The following is an 18,081-nucleotide window of genomic DNA, read 5'->3' on the forward strand; positions in this document are numbered from 1 at the left end:
CTTGACGACTTGAAGACTTGAAGACTTGAAGACTTTAAGACTTGCAGACTAGAAAACATAAAGACATCTCAATTCTGATCAACATTTCGCAATTCACCCTGGCACAAATTTTGCACCCATTAAAGTGAAATGCAAGTTTGTTTTGAGTGCTCTCTCTCTCTCTCGTGCGCAGCACATTAATTTCAAATTTAGTCTGCGCTGTTTGCAAACACGATCGGCGGCGGCCGATACCGCAGTCACCATCGCCGCCGCCGGACAAATAGAGACAAGTGGCACGGGTCATGTCCGACATGTCCAAAACCCCCACCTTCTTCTAGTTATAACCCAAACAAACCGAACGTCCAAACAAACGGTCGAGTTGAAATAAAGCGCTGCGCACTTGAAGTTGAGCAATTCTCTACCAAAACCGGAAATGGATTTTATTTGTATTTTTTGATTTGGCTCAAACTTTGTGGGGGCCTTCCCTATGACCAAAAAAGCTCTTTTGCGTCATTGGTTTACCCATACAAGTCTGGCAGCTGTCCATACAAAAATGGTATGTAAATATTCAAACAGCTGTAACTTTTGAGTGAATTTTCTGATCAATTTGGTGTCTTCGGCAAAGTTGTAGGTATTGTTGAGGACTTTTTAGAAAAAAATAGGTACACGGAAAAAAAAATTGCAGAATTTTTAATCAACTTTTTTTTCACTAAAACTCAATTTCCCAAAATACGTATTTTTTGATTTTCGAGATTTTTTGATATGTTTTAGCGGACTAAAATCCGCAACTTTTGAGCTATAGAGAAACATGGTCAAAAAATCTGCCGCCGAGTTATGAATTTTTGAAAAAATAGTGATTTTTGGAAAAAATAGAAGTTTCATGTAAAAACAAGTTTGACATTATTTTTTAATGCAAAATTGAATTTGCAATCGAAAAGTACTTAACAGATTTTTTGATAAAGGGCTCCGTTCTCAAGATATAGCCACCGAAATTTTGATTTTAGCAAAATATTTGCAGTTTTTCGATTTTTAAAAATAGTGACCTTGAATGACCATTTCTAAAAATATTTTTTGGGAAAAGTTCAGAAAATTTGCTATAAAATTGTCTAAGAGACATTGAAGATTGGACATCGGGTTGCTGAGATAGAGCCGCTTTAAGAAAAAGAAACACTTAAATTAAAGTTTTCTAAATCTCACCAAAACAACCCACCATTTTCTAATGACGATATCTCAGCAACTAATGGTCCGATTTTCAATGTTAAAACATGAAACATTCGTGAAATTTTCCGATCTTTTCGAAAAAAATATTTTCAAAAATTTAAAATCAAGACTAACATTTCAAACGGGCCAAACATTCAATATTACGCCCATTTGAAATGTTAGTCTTGATTTAAAAATTTTCAATGTATTTTTTTGGACAAGATCGGAAAATTTCACGAATGTTTCATATTTTAACATTGAAAATCGAACCATTAGTTGCTGAGATATCGTCATTAGAAAATGGTGGGTTGTTTTGGTGAGATTTAGAAAACTTCAATTTTCGTGTTTCTTTTTCTTAAAGCGGCTCTATCTCAGCAACCCGAGGTCCAATCTTCAATGTCTCTTAGACAATTTTATAGCAAATTTTCTGAACTTTTCACAAATAATATTTTTGGAAATGGTCACTCATGGTCACTATTTTTAAAAATCGAAAAACTGCAAATATTTCGCTTAAATCATACTTTCGGTGGCTATATCTTGAAAACGGAGCCCCTTATCAAAAAATCTATAAAGTTCTTTTCGATTGCAAATTCAATTTTGCATTAAAAAATAATTTCAGATTTGTTTTTGAATAAAATTGCGATTTTTTCCAAAAATCACTATTTTTTCAAAAATTTATAACTCGGCGGCAGATTTTTTGACCATGTTTCTCTATAGCTCAAAAGTTGCGGATTTTAGTCCCCTAAAATATATCAAAAAATCTCGAAAATCAAAAAATATGTATTTTGGGAAATTGAGTTTTAGTGAAAAAAAAGTTGTTTAAAATATCTGCAATTTTTTTTCCGTGTACCTATTTTTTTCTAAAAAGTCCTCAACAATACCTACAACTTTGCCGAAGACACCAAATTGATCAGAAAATACACTCAAAAGTTACAGCTGTTTGAATATTTACATACCATTTTTGTATTGACAGCTGCCAAAATTGTATGGAGACTTGTATGGGTGAACCAATGACGCAAAATAGCTTATTTGGTCATAGGGAAGGCCCCCACAAAGTTTGAGTCATATAAAAAAATACAAAAAATAAAAATGGTCGAAATCGGCTGATTTCGTAGAGAGTTGCTCAGTTGGTTCAATGAGCGCGGTTGGACGCGCGCGGAAATCATTCCACGAAAGTTTGCGTTTTGCATGCCAACCACGTCCATAAATTAACCCACGCCAAGCGTTCTAGAGCTGGTGAATCCGCGAGCTGGTGTGGTCTTTCGGACATGGTCCATAAATGTTGTTGGATTTTTGAAGAATTTTCACTTGAGTAGAAGATAAAGGGACTCGTATCCTTGAGTAGCTTCTGCAATTAAACAAAGAAGAACTTTGCAAGATTTGTCCTTCATCTAGGAGGAACTCAAAGAAATTTCCTCTGGAATCTCTCCTACCCCACAGCTACTCATTCCCCGGAACACAGTATGAAACCCGACTCGTTGAATAATGCGCATTCCTTCGGCTATAATCCCTTATCCCTTTCGGTCGGATGGTTTGTCCATTCCAGGAAAACCGAGCTAATTCCGTTATTCTACATTTTCACCGCGTAGCTAGCTTCCTGCTGTACTTTGTTGAACTCCTGCGTTGCGGTGCACCGTGAAGAATGACGCCGTCGTCGTTCCTCAAGGTATTCCGGATCGATTCCTATCCCGGTGGTGGTAGCAAAGCCAGGGATTACCGAAATTCGATGCGGTTTGGCGTGCGGGCGAGGTCGGCTTTTCCCCCCTCCCTGTTATGCGGAACCGGCAAGCTCTACAACAGTCCGGGAATAGTTTGTTATAATACCGTTGTTGCCTGCGGACTCGTTAAACCTTGTACTTGACTGCTCGGCGTAGTTTTGGACGCACGGAAAGAAATCTTTTGTCGTAATTTTATGATTTTTGAAGGCATGCCTTCTAGATTGCAGATTTGAACAATTCAAGATTCAAATTGTTCTGTGTGATGTCAATTTTTTTCCGTGCTATAACAAAACTTCCAGCAAATGCTACACGGCAGGAAGAACTATCGATTTCTTTCTAGCCGTTCTGCCCGGATGGCAGCTCCAGGGTTCACAGGTTCACCACCATAGTCCAGAACCGAGCGCACCAAGTGAAAATTAAAAATGCATCACAAGAACTGCGGTTGTTTGCCTTCTTCGCCGGCTATAGAACAGCGTTTTAAATATGCAAACCACCAAACTATCTCCCATCATCATGACACGACTATGGAACTTGAGGAGGCACGAGTTGACCAAAGTTTAGTGACTTGAAGTGCCCGCGCACTCCACGTTGGGTGGAATCGATACTTGAAGAACACTTCTTCGAAGCGTTACTCGCTGGTTTCCTGAGAGGTGCTTCAAATTTAATAGCGGCGTTCTGGTTCGTATTCCAGGGTCGTCAATGCCGGAGCCACCTCCTCATAAATTATTCCGCTTGAAGAGTAATCATGGTCATGATTCTCCAACCCCTCAAGGAGCATACCTTAAAAATTTATTTGATTTATCGTTCCGGGATTAGAGAGACCCATTGTCGCCCAAGATAAATTAGCACGTCGTTACTCTATTTGAGGAAGAAAGCCGACGCCCCCTACAGACTACGAAAAGACTTCCGGAATTAGCATGAACTCCAACCCCACTCCAAGCAGCTGACTCTACCCATAAATAAGAGACCGTCGAGACGTTTTCTAATCTTCCCCGACCCTCTCCAGAACATGGTCTTTTCATCAGGTTCGAAAGAATCTTCATCATCGTCGAGGACGATAAATTCCTGTGTGCCGCACGATATGGAAATTTATGCGAATTTTCACGTTCCAACACCGGCTTCGTTTTGCGATGGAAATTTTCCCGGCGAACGAACTTTTCCAGAAATTTCAGGACCTCGCAAGGTTTAGACGTGCCTTCAATACGGCAGTATCTCTCGAGGGTGCGATTTTCCGGGGGCCAATAACCATGAAGGTGGGTTTTGCCTGCAACCTGCAACAACACATCGTCGTCAACAGCACCGTTTCGTTCGGAGTCGCAGTATCGTGAAATTTTCGGTGCCTAATTCCTGCACTCGTTTTGGAGTAGGTTGCACTGCACATTCAGAGTCGGTTCTCACGGTAATCCGGTACTCCGCCGGTGCAGTTCATTTTGGTGTTGTGTTGGGTGCTGCTTTGGTCGACGGGGCTTGAACATTGTTGAGATTTTGCGGAGGTCTCTTAAGCGTCCGGAAAGGTTGTTTGCATGTCATTCCAATATTTTTCCTAATAAGGAATATTGAACATCCAAACGAGAGTCTATGAAATTAATATATATAGAAGTTTAAGAAACTCTCGATTCAGGAATTTTATTTTTTGGAAGAAACTTCTTAAGAGTATCTGTGCCATCCCCTCGAGATCTACAAACTGACATGGCGGGCGCCGTTGGTGGCCAACGACTGTTACCTATCTGCAGCAGTTCTAGTTTTAATGATCTTGATGTTTTATCTTTCCATCGTATTCATGCATGCTGTTGATAAGAGAAACGTCATCAGATCGTTGAAGCGTATGATCGTAATGAATTAATTTATTGATTATAAGTTTTTCAATATTATATCAGTTTTTAGCCATATTTTTGTTGTCACCTGATTTTTAAGAAATTTGGGAGGGGAGAAAAATTTAAAAAATGCCTGGATAAAAAGGTTTTTTGCCTTCCTCACTGAGGTAAGGCTATAATCCTGCTCTAAAATTGAACTTTTTATTTAAAGCTCGAAAACCCACCTTGATGTATACATATCGACTCAGAATCGAAAACTGAACAAATGTCTGTGTGTATGTGTGTGTGTATGTGTGTGTGTATGTGTGTGTGTATGTGTGTGGGTATGTGTGTGTGTATGTGTGTGTGTATGTGACCAATAATGTCACTCAGTTTTCTCATCACTGGCTGAACCGATTTTGACCAAACCAGTCGCATTCGACTTGGTTTAGGGTCCCATACGGTGCTATTGAATTGTTTGAAGTTTCGATAAGTAGTTCAAAAGTTATGTATAAAAATGTGTTTTCGCATTTTTTTGGATGTTGAATAAATGGCAGTAAACTGAACCAAACATCATCATGTTATACATCGTTAGTTAGGTAATTGAAAGACCTTTCAAACGAGTCCAAAACATTGGTAATCTGGCAACCCTGTCTCGAGTTATAACCACTTAAGTGATTTTTATGTACTTTTTTGTAGCCGGATCTCATTTAAATGTATGTAAACAATGTCCGGATCCTTCATCCAACCCATCGTTGGTTAGGTAATCAAAAGACCTTTCCAACGAATCTAAAACATTGAAGATCTGGCAACCCTGTCTCGAGTTCTGACCACTTAAGTGATATTTATGTACTTTTTTTGTAGCCGAATCTCACTTAAATGTATGTAAACAATGTCCGGATCCATCATCCGACCCATCGTTGGTTAGGTAATCAAGAGACCTTTCCAACGAGTCCACAATATTGAAGATCTGGAAACCCTGTCTCGAGTTATAAACACTTAAGTGATATTTATGTACTTTTTTGTAGCCGGATCTTACTTAAATGTATGTAAACTAAGTCCGGATCCATCATCCGACCCGTCGTTGGTTAGGTAATTGAAAGGCCTTTCCAATGAGTCCAAAACATTGAAGATCTGGCAACCCTGTCTCGAGTTATAACCACTTAAGTGATATTTATGTACTTTTTTGAAGCCGGATCTTACTTAAATGTATGTAAACTATGTCCGGATCCATCATCCGACCCATCGTTGGTTAGGTAATCAAAAGACCTTTCCAACGAATCTAAAACATTGAAGATCTGGCAACCCTGTCTCGAGTTCTGACCACTTAAGTGATATTTATGTACTTTTTTGTAGCCGAATCTCACTTAAATGTATGTAAACAATGTCGGGATCCATCATCCGACCCATCGTTGGTTAGGTAATCAAAAGACCTTTCCAACGAATCTAAAACATTGAAGATCTGGCAACCCTGTCTCGAGTTCTGACCACTTAAGTGATATTTATGTACTTTTTTGTAGCCGAATCTCACTTAAATGTATGTAAACAATGTCCGGATCCATCATCCGACCCATCGTTGGTTAGGTAATCAAGAGACCTTTCCAACGAGTCCACAACATTGAAGATCTGGCAACCCTGTCTCGAGTTATAATCACTTAAGTGATATTTATGTACTTTTTTGAAGCCGGATCTTACTTAAATGTATGTAAACTCCGGATCCATCATCCGACCCATCGTTAGTTAGGTAATTGAAAGGCCTTTCCAATGAGTCCAAAACATTGGAGATCTGGCAAACCTGTCTCGAGTTATGACCACTTAAGTGGTATTCATGTACATTTTTGAAGCCGGATCTCACTTAAATGTATGTAAACAATGTCCGGATCCATCATCCGACCCATCGTTGGTTAGGTAATCAAGAGACCTTTCCAACGAGTCCAAAACATTGAAGATCTGGCAACCCTGTCTTGAGTTATAACCACTTAAGTGATATTTATGTACTTTTTAGTAGCCGGATCTCATTTAAATGTATGTAAACAATGTCCGGATCCTTCATCCGACCCATCGTTGGTTAGGTAATTGAAAGGGCTTTCCAATGAGTCCAAGACATTGAAGATCTGGGAACCCTGTCTCGAGTTATAACCACTTAAGTGATATTTATGTACTTTTTTGAAGCCGGATCTTACTTAAATGTATGTAAACTATGTCCGGATCCATCATCCGACCCATCGTTGGTTAGGTAATCAAAAGACCTTTCCAACGAATCTAAAACATTGAAGATCTGGCAACCCTGTCTCGAGTTCTGACCACTTAAGTGATATTTATGTACTTTTTTTGTAGCCGAATCTCACTTAAATGTATGTAAACAATGTCCGGATCCATCATCCGACCCATCGTTGGTTAGGTAATCAAGAGACCTTTCCAACGAGTCCACAACATTGAAGATCTGGCAACCCTGTCTCGAGTTATAAACACTTAAGTGATATTTATGTACTTTTTTGTAGCCGGATCTCACTTAAATGTATGTAAACTAAGTCCGGATCCATCATCCGACCCGTCGTTGGTTAGGTAATTGAAAGGCCTTTCCAATGAGTCCAAAACATTGAAGATCTGGCAACCCTGTCTCGAGTTATAACCACTTAAGTGATATTTATGTACTTTTTTGAAGCCGGATCTTACTTAAATGTATGTAAACTATGTCCGGATCCATCATCCGACCCATCGTTGGTTAGGTAATCAAAAGACCTTTCCAACGAATCTAAAACATTGAAGATCTGGCAACCCTGTCTCGAGTTCTGACCACTTAAGTGATATTTATGTACTTTTTTGTAGCCGAATCTCACTTAAATGTATGTAAACAATGTCCGGATCCATCATCCGACCCATCGTTGGTTAGGTAATCAAGAGACCTTTCCAACGAGTCCACAACATTGAAGATCTGGCAACCCTGTCTCGAGTTATAATCACTTAAGTGATATTTATGTACTTTTTTGAAGCCGGATCTTACTTAAATGTATGTAAACTCCGGATCCATCATCCGACCCATCGTTAGTTAGGTAATTGAAAGGCCTTTCCAATGAGTCCAAAACATTGGAGATCTGGCAAACCTGTCTCGAGTTATGACCACTTAAGTGGTATTCATGTACATTTTTGAAGCCGGATCTCACTTAAATGTATGTAAACAATGTCCGGATCCATCATCCGACCCATCGTTGGTTAGGTAATCAAGAGACCTTTCCAACGAGTCCAAAACATTGAAGATCTGGCAACCCTGTCTTGAGTTATAACCACTTAAGTGATATTTATGTACTTTTTAGTAGCCGGATCTCATTTAAATGTATGTAAACAATGTCCGGATCCTTCATCCGACCCATCGTTGGTTAGGTAATTGAAAGGGCTTTCCAATGAGTCCAAGACATTGAAGATCTGGGAACCCTGTCTCGAGTTATAACCACTTAAGTGATATTTATGTACTTTTTTGAAGCCGGATCTTACTTAAATGTATGTAAACTATGTCCGGATCCATCATCCGACCCATCGTTGGTTAGGTAATCAAAAGACCTTTCCAACGAATCTAAAACATTGAAGATCTGGCAACCCTGTCTCGAGTTCTGACCACTTAAGTGATATTTATGTACTTTTTTTGTAGCCGAATCTCACTTAAATGTATGTAAACAATGTCCGGATCCATCATCCGACCCATCGTTGGTTAGGTAATCAAGAGACCTTTCCAACGAGTCCACAACATTGAAGATCTGGCAACCCTGTCTCGAGTTATAAACACTTAAGTGATATTTATGTACTTTTTTGTAGCCGGATCTCACTTAAATGTATGTAAACTAAGTCCGGATCCATCATCCGACCCGTCGTTGGTTAGGTAATTGAAAGGCCTTTCCAATGAGTCCAAAACATTGAAGATCTGGCAACCCTGTCTCGAGTTATAACCACTTAAGTGATATTTATGTACTTTTTTGAAGCCGGATCTTACTTAAATGTATGTAAACTATGTCCGGATCCATCATCCGACCCATCGTTGGTTAGCTAATCAAAAGACCTTTCCAACGAATCTAAAACATTGAAGATCTGGCAACCCTGTCTCGAGTTCTGACCACTTAAGTGATATTTATGTACTTTTTTGTAGCCGAATCTCACTTAAATGTATGTAAACAATGTCCGGATCCATCATCCGACCCATCGTTGGTTAGGTAATCAAGAGACCTTTCCAACGAGTCCACAACATTGAAGATCTGGCAACCCTGTCTCGAGTAATGACCACATAAGTTATACATTGTGTTCTTTTTTTCTGGATCTAAAAAAATGATGAAATCACTCATATACCCATTTTTGGTAAAAAGTCAGGAAGGCATCAACCACATAGGTGGATTAAGTTAGTTTTTTAAATAAGAATGACTAAACTTAATCTTTCAAACAAAGTTATTATTATTGAAAACTAAAAAAAATAATTATTGTAAAAAGTGTGTCCTTCGCAGGATTTTTCTTGGACAAAATACTCGTTTGATGAATTTTGTTTTTTTTCAACACATTTTTTATTTAAAATAGCGGACAATTTTTGGCTTTTCAAAAATTATTATTTTATTTGATTTTTTTTTGTTCAAGCCTAGATAGTTTCTTGCCATTTGAAAATTTTCTATGATATTTGAAACATTTCAAAAAATTAGATTACAAATTTCAATTCCAGCTTCAATATTTCTCAAAATGCTTCATACATTATTAAACTAAACTAGGGAAAATTCTCGTATGTTCGGCAGATTAAGTACTCGCTCCTATTGTCGCTCTGGCACTAAATCGAACCAAGCGATTTCCACTCTCGCCGCAACTTTTCTCTCCGCCGTTTTTCTGTCAAACTAAATTTGGTATTTCTCGATCAGTGTGTAAGCCAAGTTTGTTGTCATCTGTCTTCGGTCATCTTGTTTTGATTGACGAAAATTGCTGTCGGTGGGTGAACACAACTTCTGCTTGATTATTTAATGAAAAAAAATAACAAAATACATTTTTTGCAGAAATGGCTAACATCATCATCCAAAACGTTCGACGACAACACGCCAGCGCTAATACTGTTTACCATGCTTTGTATGGACATTTTTTCTTGGGAATGTCTAAGAAAAGATTGGCAGAAATTTATGGCAAGGCACCGTCGACGATAACCGAGTGGTTTACTAAATTCGACCAAACCGGAGCTGTTAGCCGGAAGAAGCGGGCCCAGGTTTACAAAAAGTTTGGAGTGGAAATGCGGACATGGTTGGTTGAGCTTTACAATCGATATCCGATTCTGTTTCTTGATGAAGCTCAGTCAATGTTCCAACGAAAGTTCAAAATTTCGATCAGTGTGTCTTCCGTTTGGGCCGTATTGCACGAAGCTGGAATGTCCTGGAAGACCATAGAACGCCGGGCGATCCAGATACGTGAAGATGAAATTGTCCGGTACGTCCTCGAGCTGCTTTCAATTCCGTGGGACCTGTTCAACCTGGTGTTTTTGGATGAGGTCAGCTTCGATAATCGTGACATGCTGCGGACCAAAGGCTACGGCGTCGTTGGACAAAAGGTCATCTTTCGAGGAGAGTTCTGCCGCAAACCTCGGGCATCCATGCTTTGTTTTCTTGGCTCCAGTGGAATTCTGGATAGCTTCTGGACTGAGGGCACTTTCACACGGCTAAAATTCTTTGACTGTTGTCGTGATTTTGCCCTGAAGAACAAAAAAGTTCAACGCTATCCAGGATTCCACTCCGTGTGGATTATGGACGGAGCCAAGATACATTGTGACCGCAATATCATAATGTATCTGAGGTCAATTGGCATTTTGCCAATATTTCTCCCAGCCTACTGCCCTTTTTTCAACCCGTTGGAGATTATCTTCGGGTTGATTAAAAAAGATTTGCAGCGCCACCATCGCCAGAACGAACCTGTTTTGCATGAAGTGCTCGATGCGATTAATCGATTTAAAACTTATTCGTGCCTCAAACTGTTCGAGCACTGTGGCTACTTTGCTGGAGGATCATTTTTGCCAGAAAAGGGATTGGGACAAGAACCGAAGAAATTTGGGATATTGTACCGTAAGCAATGAAGGAATAAAAGCACTGATTTAATAACGACTGATTACGAATTTGTTTATTTCATGAATGTTAGAAAACATGAATGTGATAAAATCACTTAAAAATGATTAAATGTGATCGATACCGAAGCCTACTGTTGGCTTAACTCGCTCTCCTCGGGTTGCACAGCCGATTCCATCGCATGCTATGCTTGCGTTCGATTCCGCTTCCATGGTCTCCACCTTCCTGATTGCCCCTTGAATGATGTTAAATGCAGTGTGAAGATCCTCCTTGATCTCCCGGATTTGCTTCGACCATCGCGAATTGACCGTATTCGCTACGACCATTCCTCGATGGACTGAATCTAGGAGAGCTGCCTCGGACACTCCTACCCAACGGAAATACTTCGATATGTTGATGGGGGGATGTTGCGCCTCCTTCAAAGCTTCTTGCTCGTGGGCAGGGGCCGCGTGAATTGTGGTAGCCCACAGCAGCCAGGAGCTGGAATGACCTTCGAGGTGCGGATTTTTCTCTCTCAACTCTTTTGCCAAAGCAGCTTCCTCCCTCATAGAGTTGGCGCCAGCCCGATCAGGATTCTTGGGATTGATTAAGTATTTGAGAACATCCCCATACTGACCCTTGGTCTCAACTTCCTTGGAGTAAGCGTACACAAACACCTTAACAATCTGATCACGCCACTTTTGCAGCTTTTTCGAGGTTAGATTCGTCGTGGCATACGATTTATGAGCGTACACGATGAGGAACTTTTCTGCGGATTCTTCTCCGGGGATTTCACCAGAAGCCCATTTCGGGACTCCATTTTCGAATCTGACTTCCCGTTTGATGAGGCTTTTTCCCGACTCCCACATATTTGCTACCACCTCCTGCACAGAATCGCCACTGATCTGCGCCGAGAAGTTTTCTTTTGGCCTCAACTGACTTCGGTACAATCTCTGACAAAAACTGCATTCCAATGAAAACAATTTTTCGCACTTTCGTCGCTTCGCTTTTGAGCGTTCCTGCTCTCGCTGAGGGGATGGAGAAGGTCCAGCTTCGTCGTCCGTAAACGGATCGTAATCGATCCCGCCAGCTTCCGGATTAGATTCTTCGAGTCTATCGGGGTTTACTTCTTCCGGCTGATCCTCTATCAGATACTCTTCTTTCGTGTAGCTTTCCTCGGACTCTTCATCTTCCTCCACCTGCCTTTCGGGGTCATTTTCACTGTAAAGTTTGAAGAAAGTCGAAAACATGTATTATTCATCTTTTTTTTATGTAAAAAGTGAAAACTTACAAATTTTCTTGGGAAAACATGACGCGAACCGCTTTGTTTTTTTTCTGTGACGTTTCGTCTTGCGTTTAACACATGTCGTTACACTCAGAATTAGAATTAGATAAGTTTGCAAAGTAATCACTTCGGAAGTGTCAGATAAGTCGCCGCGATAATTCGGTTTATTTCCGAAATCACAATAACTCCATCCAATTTGCTGATTTTCACTATTTAAACAACCAATTTTCAAAACTTTTGATAGAAACTTTCTTGCTCACTTCTCATTGAGCTATTTATCACCCGATTTTAGTTGAAAACGCTTTTAATTAGCTTTAATTGAATGTCAATGTTCTGACCTGACAACATTAGCGGCACGCTGGAATTAGATGTTCCCCTACTACTAGAAATTTGCCGAATATCAAAAAAATTCTAAAATATTTTTTTCTTTAAGTTTTATGACTTTTTCTAACCCTAAAATTCAACATTTGTGCCATATTTAATATAAATTATGAAACAAACGGTCAACAATTTATTGAAAATACACAGTTATATTTTTATAATTTTGGAAGATTTTATTATTTCCTCTTTGTTTTTAAACATAGTCTTAATTTAGACTGACAAAGTGGCATTACATTGAAAACAAGGTAAATGTAAAAATTTTTGGCGGTAAAAATACATATTTTTTCTGCATAAAATATGAACTTATTTCCATATGTAATATTACCTACCATGTTTTTTGTGTATTTATTATTTTTGCGCTCCTGATTTTTTGGGGGAAATTTTTTAAAAAGTGTTATTTGGATAAGAAATTGTGGTTGATTTTATACCTGAAGCACAACGAAATGCATTAGTTATCCTAATTTAAATGCTTTCAAACTATCTTAAAAACTGCTGTCCATGTTTAGATTTTTTTTAGTGGCAATTTAATAAAATATCTTATGATCCCAGGAATGACAGGGATTTAAAAAAAATCATTTTACAAAGTATTAGGGTGGCTCGATTTTTAGAGCTTCACTTCACTTGAGCTGCACTTTGCAATGCATTTAAATTTTAGACCATAGACCATCAATTTCATCGCTCCAAATTTCATAGGCTATGTAGTCCACAAGCCAATGAAAAAATGTTCTGGTTTGATCTGATAAATTTTAATTATTCTTATTCAACTACAATCCAGTATAATAATTATTTTGCCTCAGATTTATTGTAAATGAAGATAGATTTTGATAACTTTACTCAAAATTTAAAATTCTCAATTTTAAATTTTGAGCCAATTATTATAGTATTATATTAAAAAAATCGTTGAGTTGCTTCGTTTTTCGTTGATATTAGATTTAAAAAATACAAATTATATACTTATCCTTCTATTTGTTCTTATAAAAATTCAGGTCGAGTCGCTACTTGTTTGGGAATCTCAAATGATTTTCACTAATGTTTTTAATTTTTTCATTCTATTTTTTTTTGAATTCCTGTTTTCTAGAATTTTTTGACCTTTTTTCAATTAGGGGATATAAACCCTTTCCAATCAAACACCTATCGTCGTCATATGGAGAGTTTGATGCTCGATTAAAGCTCCAAAAAATACTATTTATTCTATAAACTTACCAGCAACAGCATCGCCTCAAGTAAGCACGCAAACTTATGGCATTTACTGGCCAAAAAGATCAAATTTAATGCAATTTTGTTCATAATTTCTATTTTGCGAGACCATTTCTCATCATTTTGTTGGCAAACACATCCACACGCAAGATGAGAGGTTAACTGCTTAACGAAAGTCGCCATCAATATCTTTTCACTTGCGCTAACGTTTCCAAAGCGCTTAAGATATGAAATTGCTTCCAACTACCAGCAAAATGTTCTTTTGCACATTAGTTAGTCACTCACTTGAAAAATAATCCCGAAACATGTAAATAATTAGCAAGCGCCATAAAAAAAAAACAAACGCGCCAAGTCTTTTGACGTTTGAATTTTGACGACCCATTCCAATCGAAGGCTGAAGAAAACCGAGCGATAAGCGAAGGCAAATATAGAACAAAGGGTGAGCCAGTGATGTCAGAAAACTTTCTCTATACATGCTACTTTTCGTGAGTGTTCGCGTAAAATTTCATAAATTTTGGCAGCACTAAGCAGACCCAAAAGAGCGCTGGAAAAAAAACTAAGGTGAAAATAGGAAAATGGGCGTGGCTCAATGCATTCTCGTTTGATTGGAATACATTTGGGAAATATTTTTTTGAAATGTTTGTAAAAGAAATAAAATAACTTTAAGTGAAAGTGAAAATAAACAGATTTGTTCACAAAAAGTTGCTCTACTCGTTGGTGTACTTGGTCTAGCAAATTTCAAGGAACACTCTAGAATATCCAGCATTTTTCTAACACGACCGCTTTTTAGGATTACAATGGGTATATTTTCCCTATATCAGGAATTCCCCGGAAAAAAAATGTTCAAAAATTATCAAGCTGAGATTTTGACAAAAAAATAAATAGAATTCTATTTCTTTTGGAGTTTAATCGAAAATAACTCAGAGAATTATGAATAAACTAAATTAATAGAAAATTTCAATGTAGTTGCAAATTCATGACCGTTTAATGGATTCCTTCAGAGCTTGGTACACAGGTCCGTAAGTTTCAAAGCAATCCCAGCGAATTCGTGACTAAATCCCGAAGTGAAAAATGTTTATGATTTTCATTTCGATGCAAAGCAATGCTGCTGCTGCTTTGTACCCAACTCCCACCAGTTCAAAGCCCAAGTCGGGTATTGCACCTGCATCATCGTGACCCAAAGTGTGCAGCACACGGGTCCCGGATCCCGTTGAAATATCGACCCGCCCAATGGAGCGTGTCCTTTTGCAGCAGGAATTTCCCAGGTTATTCACACGCCCTCTCGTTGAGTGTGGGAAAAAAAGTTGAGTTCATCACCGGGCAGGTCATTGGAATGCCTCAGGGTGGTGGCGGGCGCCATTTCGTCCTTGTTGGATGTCCTGAATATCTGTTTTTCAGGGCCAGGGCACATTGAGTCATTTGCTCCACACACAGAAACTCGCATGAATGCTGGAATTGCCAGGTCGTGCTTAATGGCTCAAAACTAACTCGTTGACTCCCACGTGAGGGCTCCACCAAAGGGGGCAGGCTCTGTATGAGCTCATTTCTAATTATCTCTCCTTTCTTCGTGCTGTCTGATCCCTCAAGTGTGCGACGGAAGCAGCAGCAGTCATCAGAGTTTTCCTCATTTTCTTCAAAAGTTTTTCATTTTTCCACACCAACGATGATGACCGGACAAAGAGGCAAAAACTTACTTTGTGTCTGCTTTTCTGTGTAGTTGATCTCTTCCTTGAACCTTTTGGGATGCAGAACCATATCACATCTGGCTTTTCTCGTTTTCGTAAGGGAGTGTTTAAACTTTGCCAACAAAACCCATTCACCGAAATGAGCTTTGTGTCCTGCATCCTTTAAGGTTCGTGCAAAAAACTCACCCTTTTTCCAAAGAGTTGCAAAGATGGATGGCAGTTGATTACAAATCATTCCCGAAAGCTTTATCTTCATTTCCCATCCGGGCCCGAGGGCCGGGGGCTAAAGAGGACCAACACCACCACCCTTAACAAGCCAACATAATCAAGCTCCACGTCCTGTCAATTTCTCTCCATCGGCGTCTGATTCATGGTTGCACATTTTCCCCCACCACCCTTTTGCTGCAGCTGATATGGCGAAGAAGGGGTTAGCTTGGTTGGTTCTTTGACGCGGAAAAATAAGTGACTTTTCCTCGCCGTGAAGACGGGATTGGTTGATTGCCTTGTGTGTATGTGTTGGCAAGGGAAACCAGGAGTCTTCTTTTGTATAGGAAGACACAATTTGTTATCTGCGTTTCTGTGGTGTTCCGGAAGGTAGAGAGTCCTTGGTTGGACCTATTTTGATATATCGTGGTCTAGTAGTCCAGTTTAGCTCCTCTATCCCTTTAGTCTCGCGAACAACAACTACTTCGCTGTGCAGTTGAGATCCTTCCACGCGGAAGGATAATTGCAACTGCCGGCATCTTCATTGAAGATTACTGTCTCGTGAAATGTCTCTTCTCTATGCAGAGTTGTACATCGCCGAGTTCCCTTGTTAGAAGAATTATCTTTGAAGCGCATTCCAGACCAATAACTCAAGACGTTTTCGCGTAGAATAAACTTTTCCATTTAAAGGACAAGTTTCACGATTGGCTGAGATTGGATCTCCAGTTGATTCAATTTGCGCTCTCATTCCGACCAAAAACAATCCCTGGAGCAGTTTCGGAGTTCATCTACCGAGCCAATCAATGTCTCTGGTCCCGAACGATGATAGTTTCGACTAGACAACTTTTCGTGAACGGTTGTAGTTTTCACCTTGTTAGCTTTTCGTCCTTCCACAAGTCCAACCAAGGGATAACCCCACCGTGGTGTTGGGTGGACCTGCAAAACGCCATCATATCGCTTGACACGCGAGCAAATTAAATCAGTCCTGGTCCTCGCCTCGGTAGCGTGACTAACTTTTTGCGGAAATTTAATAGTGCGACGGGCTGTAATGACGATAATTAGGTTTTGCTCTTCGTCGCTACCACCACCGCCGCCGCAAGCGATTCGTGCCCCGGATCCAATTAAAAACCTCAGCTCAGGTTCGGGTTGGATTTACCGCCCCTGTACATCGTTGGTGGTTTTCATAATTTTAAAGCAGTGTTTTATAACGCGCTGGCGGAAGCTGATTAATTTTAAATTTTCGTCTAATACTTTGTGAAGCTACATCGTTCTATGCTACGAGCAACTAGAAAATCTAATGCATCGCAAATCAGGTCAACCCAGCTGACGTGCATTTTCCCCCAGTGGATCCAATATCTCAACCATCGACGACAGTAGCTTCGGGATTAGTGGGAAAGTGCACAAATTGGTTTTCCAGCTGAAGCTCCTATGCGTGATACATTGATTGGAGCAGCCGCTGGCGCTGCGTATAGGTCCTGTATGTTTGCTGGTGTTTGGCTTGGCAAGGATTAGTGTCCTCTCGGATGTTGACGATGCTCGCAGCAAAACCATGTCTTCCAGGCGCGCTGGTGAAATGTTTGTTCAAAGATATATATGCAATCTGAAAATAACAAGAAAAAAAAGACATTCGAGTGATATCATTAATCTGACAAAGACAAAGAACAGAAAAATATTTTTTGTGTTGTTTTATTTATCTTAGCAATTTTATTAGAAGAAAAATATTCAGTTATCATCTAGTAAAATTATGACAAAATTAAAAAGGTATACACTGCCCATGTTCACATAAATGTCCCATATGCAAAAACAGCAAGCTGAAAAAAAACGCATTTGAAGTTTGTCCGACACATAAGGCTACTTGTTAAGTTTTCACGAAAAAACTGGATTTCCACCTGATTTCTAGAACAAAGTACTCGATGTTATAGGCTTTTCTGAAAGATCACACGATTCTGAACAAAACTGCATCAATAACTCAACAACGATGAAAATGCATATCTGGAGCAACTCGAGAAAAGGGCGGATAAGCATTTTGACATTTTGAACTAATTTGAAAATTCTCTGGATTAAGTTAACTTTTTCACAAAACTCAAAGTTTCAACCAATAGCTGGCCTCCCGAGCTACTTTTCAACACTGTGGGTTTTGTTAAATAGTTACCTGTTGTCTTGGAATTTGCCAAACAATTCCAGCTGTCAGAATGCTTATGCGCCCTTTTGAAATGTTGCGCCAGATATGGGACATTTATGCGATCAGGGGCAGTACAATAATCATGAATTAACCACTCAATTGTATGGTTAAGCTGCAGCAAGATTGTGTAAAACTTGTTTATTTTTGTTTGAGATAGCTGATTGAAAATGTTGTGTTTTTTTTTATTGGGGATTTTTACCTTTTTCATGTTAATTTGAAATGTCAAGACATTTTTTTTCTTATTGATGTACATTTTTCTGAATCAGTAAACGCTGAAAAATTCAAAAAATGTGTATTCATGTAAAAAAACTCAAAAACTTTAAAAGTATTTATATTAGGCCACGTTTGTAGAATGCAGAAAAGTAGTACTTGCAACAAGTTGCAAAAAGATGATTTTTTCAACACAATGA

General features: G+C 39.2%; 3 protein-coding genes across 15 annotated transcripts in view; 2 read left to right on the top strand and 1 right to left on the bottom strand.

Moving 5' to 3' along the window:
* The window catches only part of LOC120413442 (supervillin), a 536,783-nt gene that overhangs the window by 423,576 nt on the left and 95,126 nt on the right, over nt 1–18,081 (top strand). The window lies entirely within an intron of this gene.
* Nucleotides 9,490–10,769, top strand: LOC120426046 (uncharacterized). Its single transcript, XM_039590731.2, has 2 exons — nt 9,490–9,643; nt 9,709–10,769. The coding sequence occupies exon 2, from the start codon at nt 9,711–9,713 to the stop codon at nt 10,767–10,769; it is 1,059 nt and encodes a 352-aa protein (XP_039446665.1). The 5' UTR covers nt 9,490–9,643; nt 9,709–9,710.
* LOC120426045 (uncharacterized) lies at nt 10,866–12,145 on the bottom strand. Its single transcript, XM_039590730.2, has 2 exons — nt 12,029–12,145; nt 10,866–11,958 (listed from the first exon to the last, which is right to left on the bottom strand). Exons 1-2 carry the CDS (start codon nt 12,046–12,048, stop codon nt 10,866–10,868), a joined length of 1,113 nt encoding a protein of 370 aa, XP_039446664.1. The 5' UTR covers nt 12,049–12,145.

This window comes from Culex pipiens, chromosome 3 (genome assembly GCF_016801865.2).
Source record: "Culex pipiens pallens isolate TS chromosome 3, TS_CPP_V2, whole genome shotgun sequence".
Taxonomy (NCBI): domain Eukaryota; kingdom Metazoa; phylum Arthropoda; class Insecta; order Diptera; family Culicidae; genus Culex; species Culex pipiens.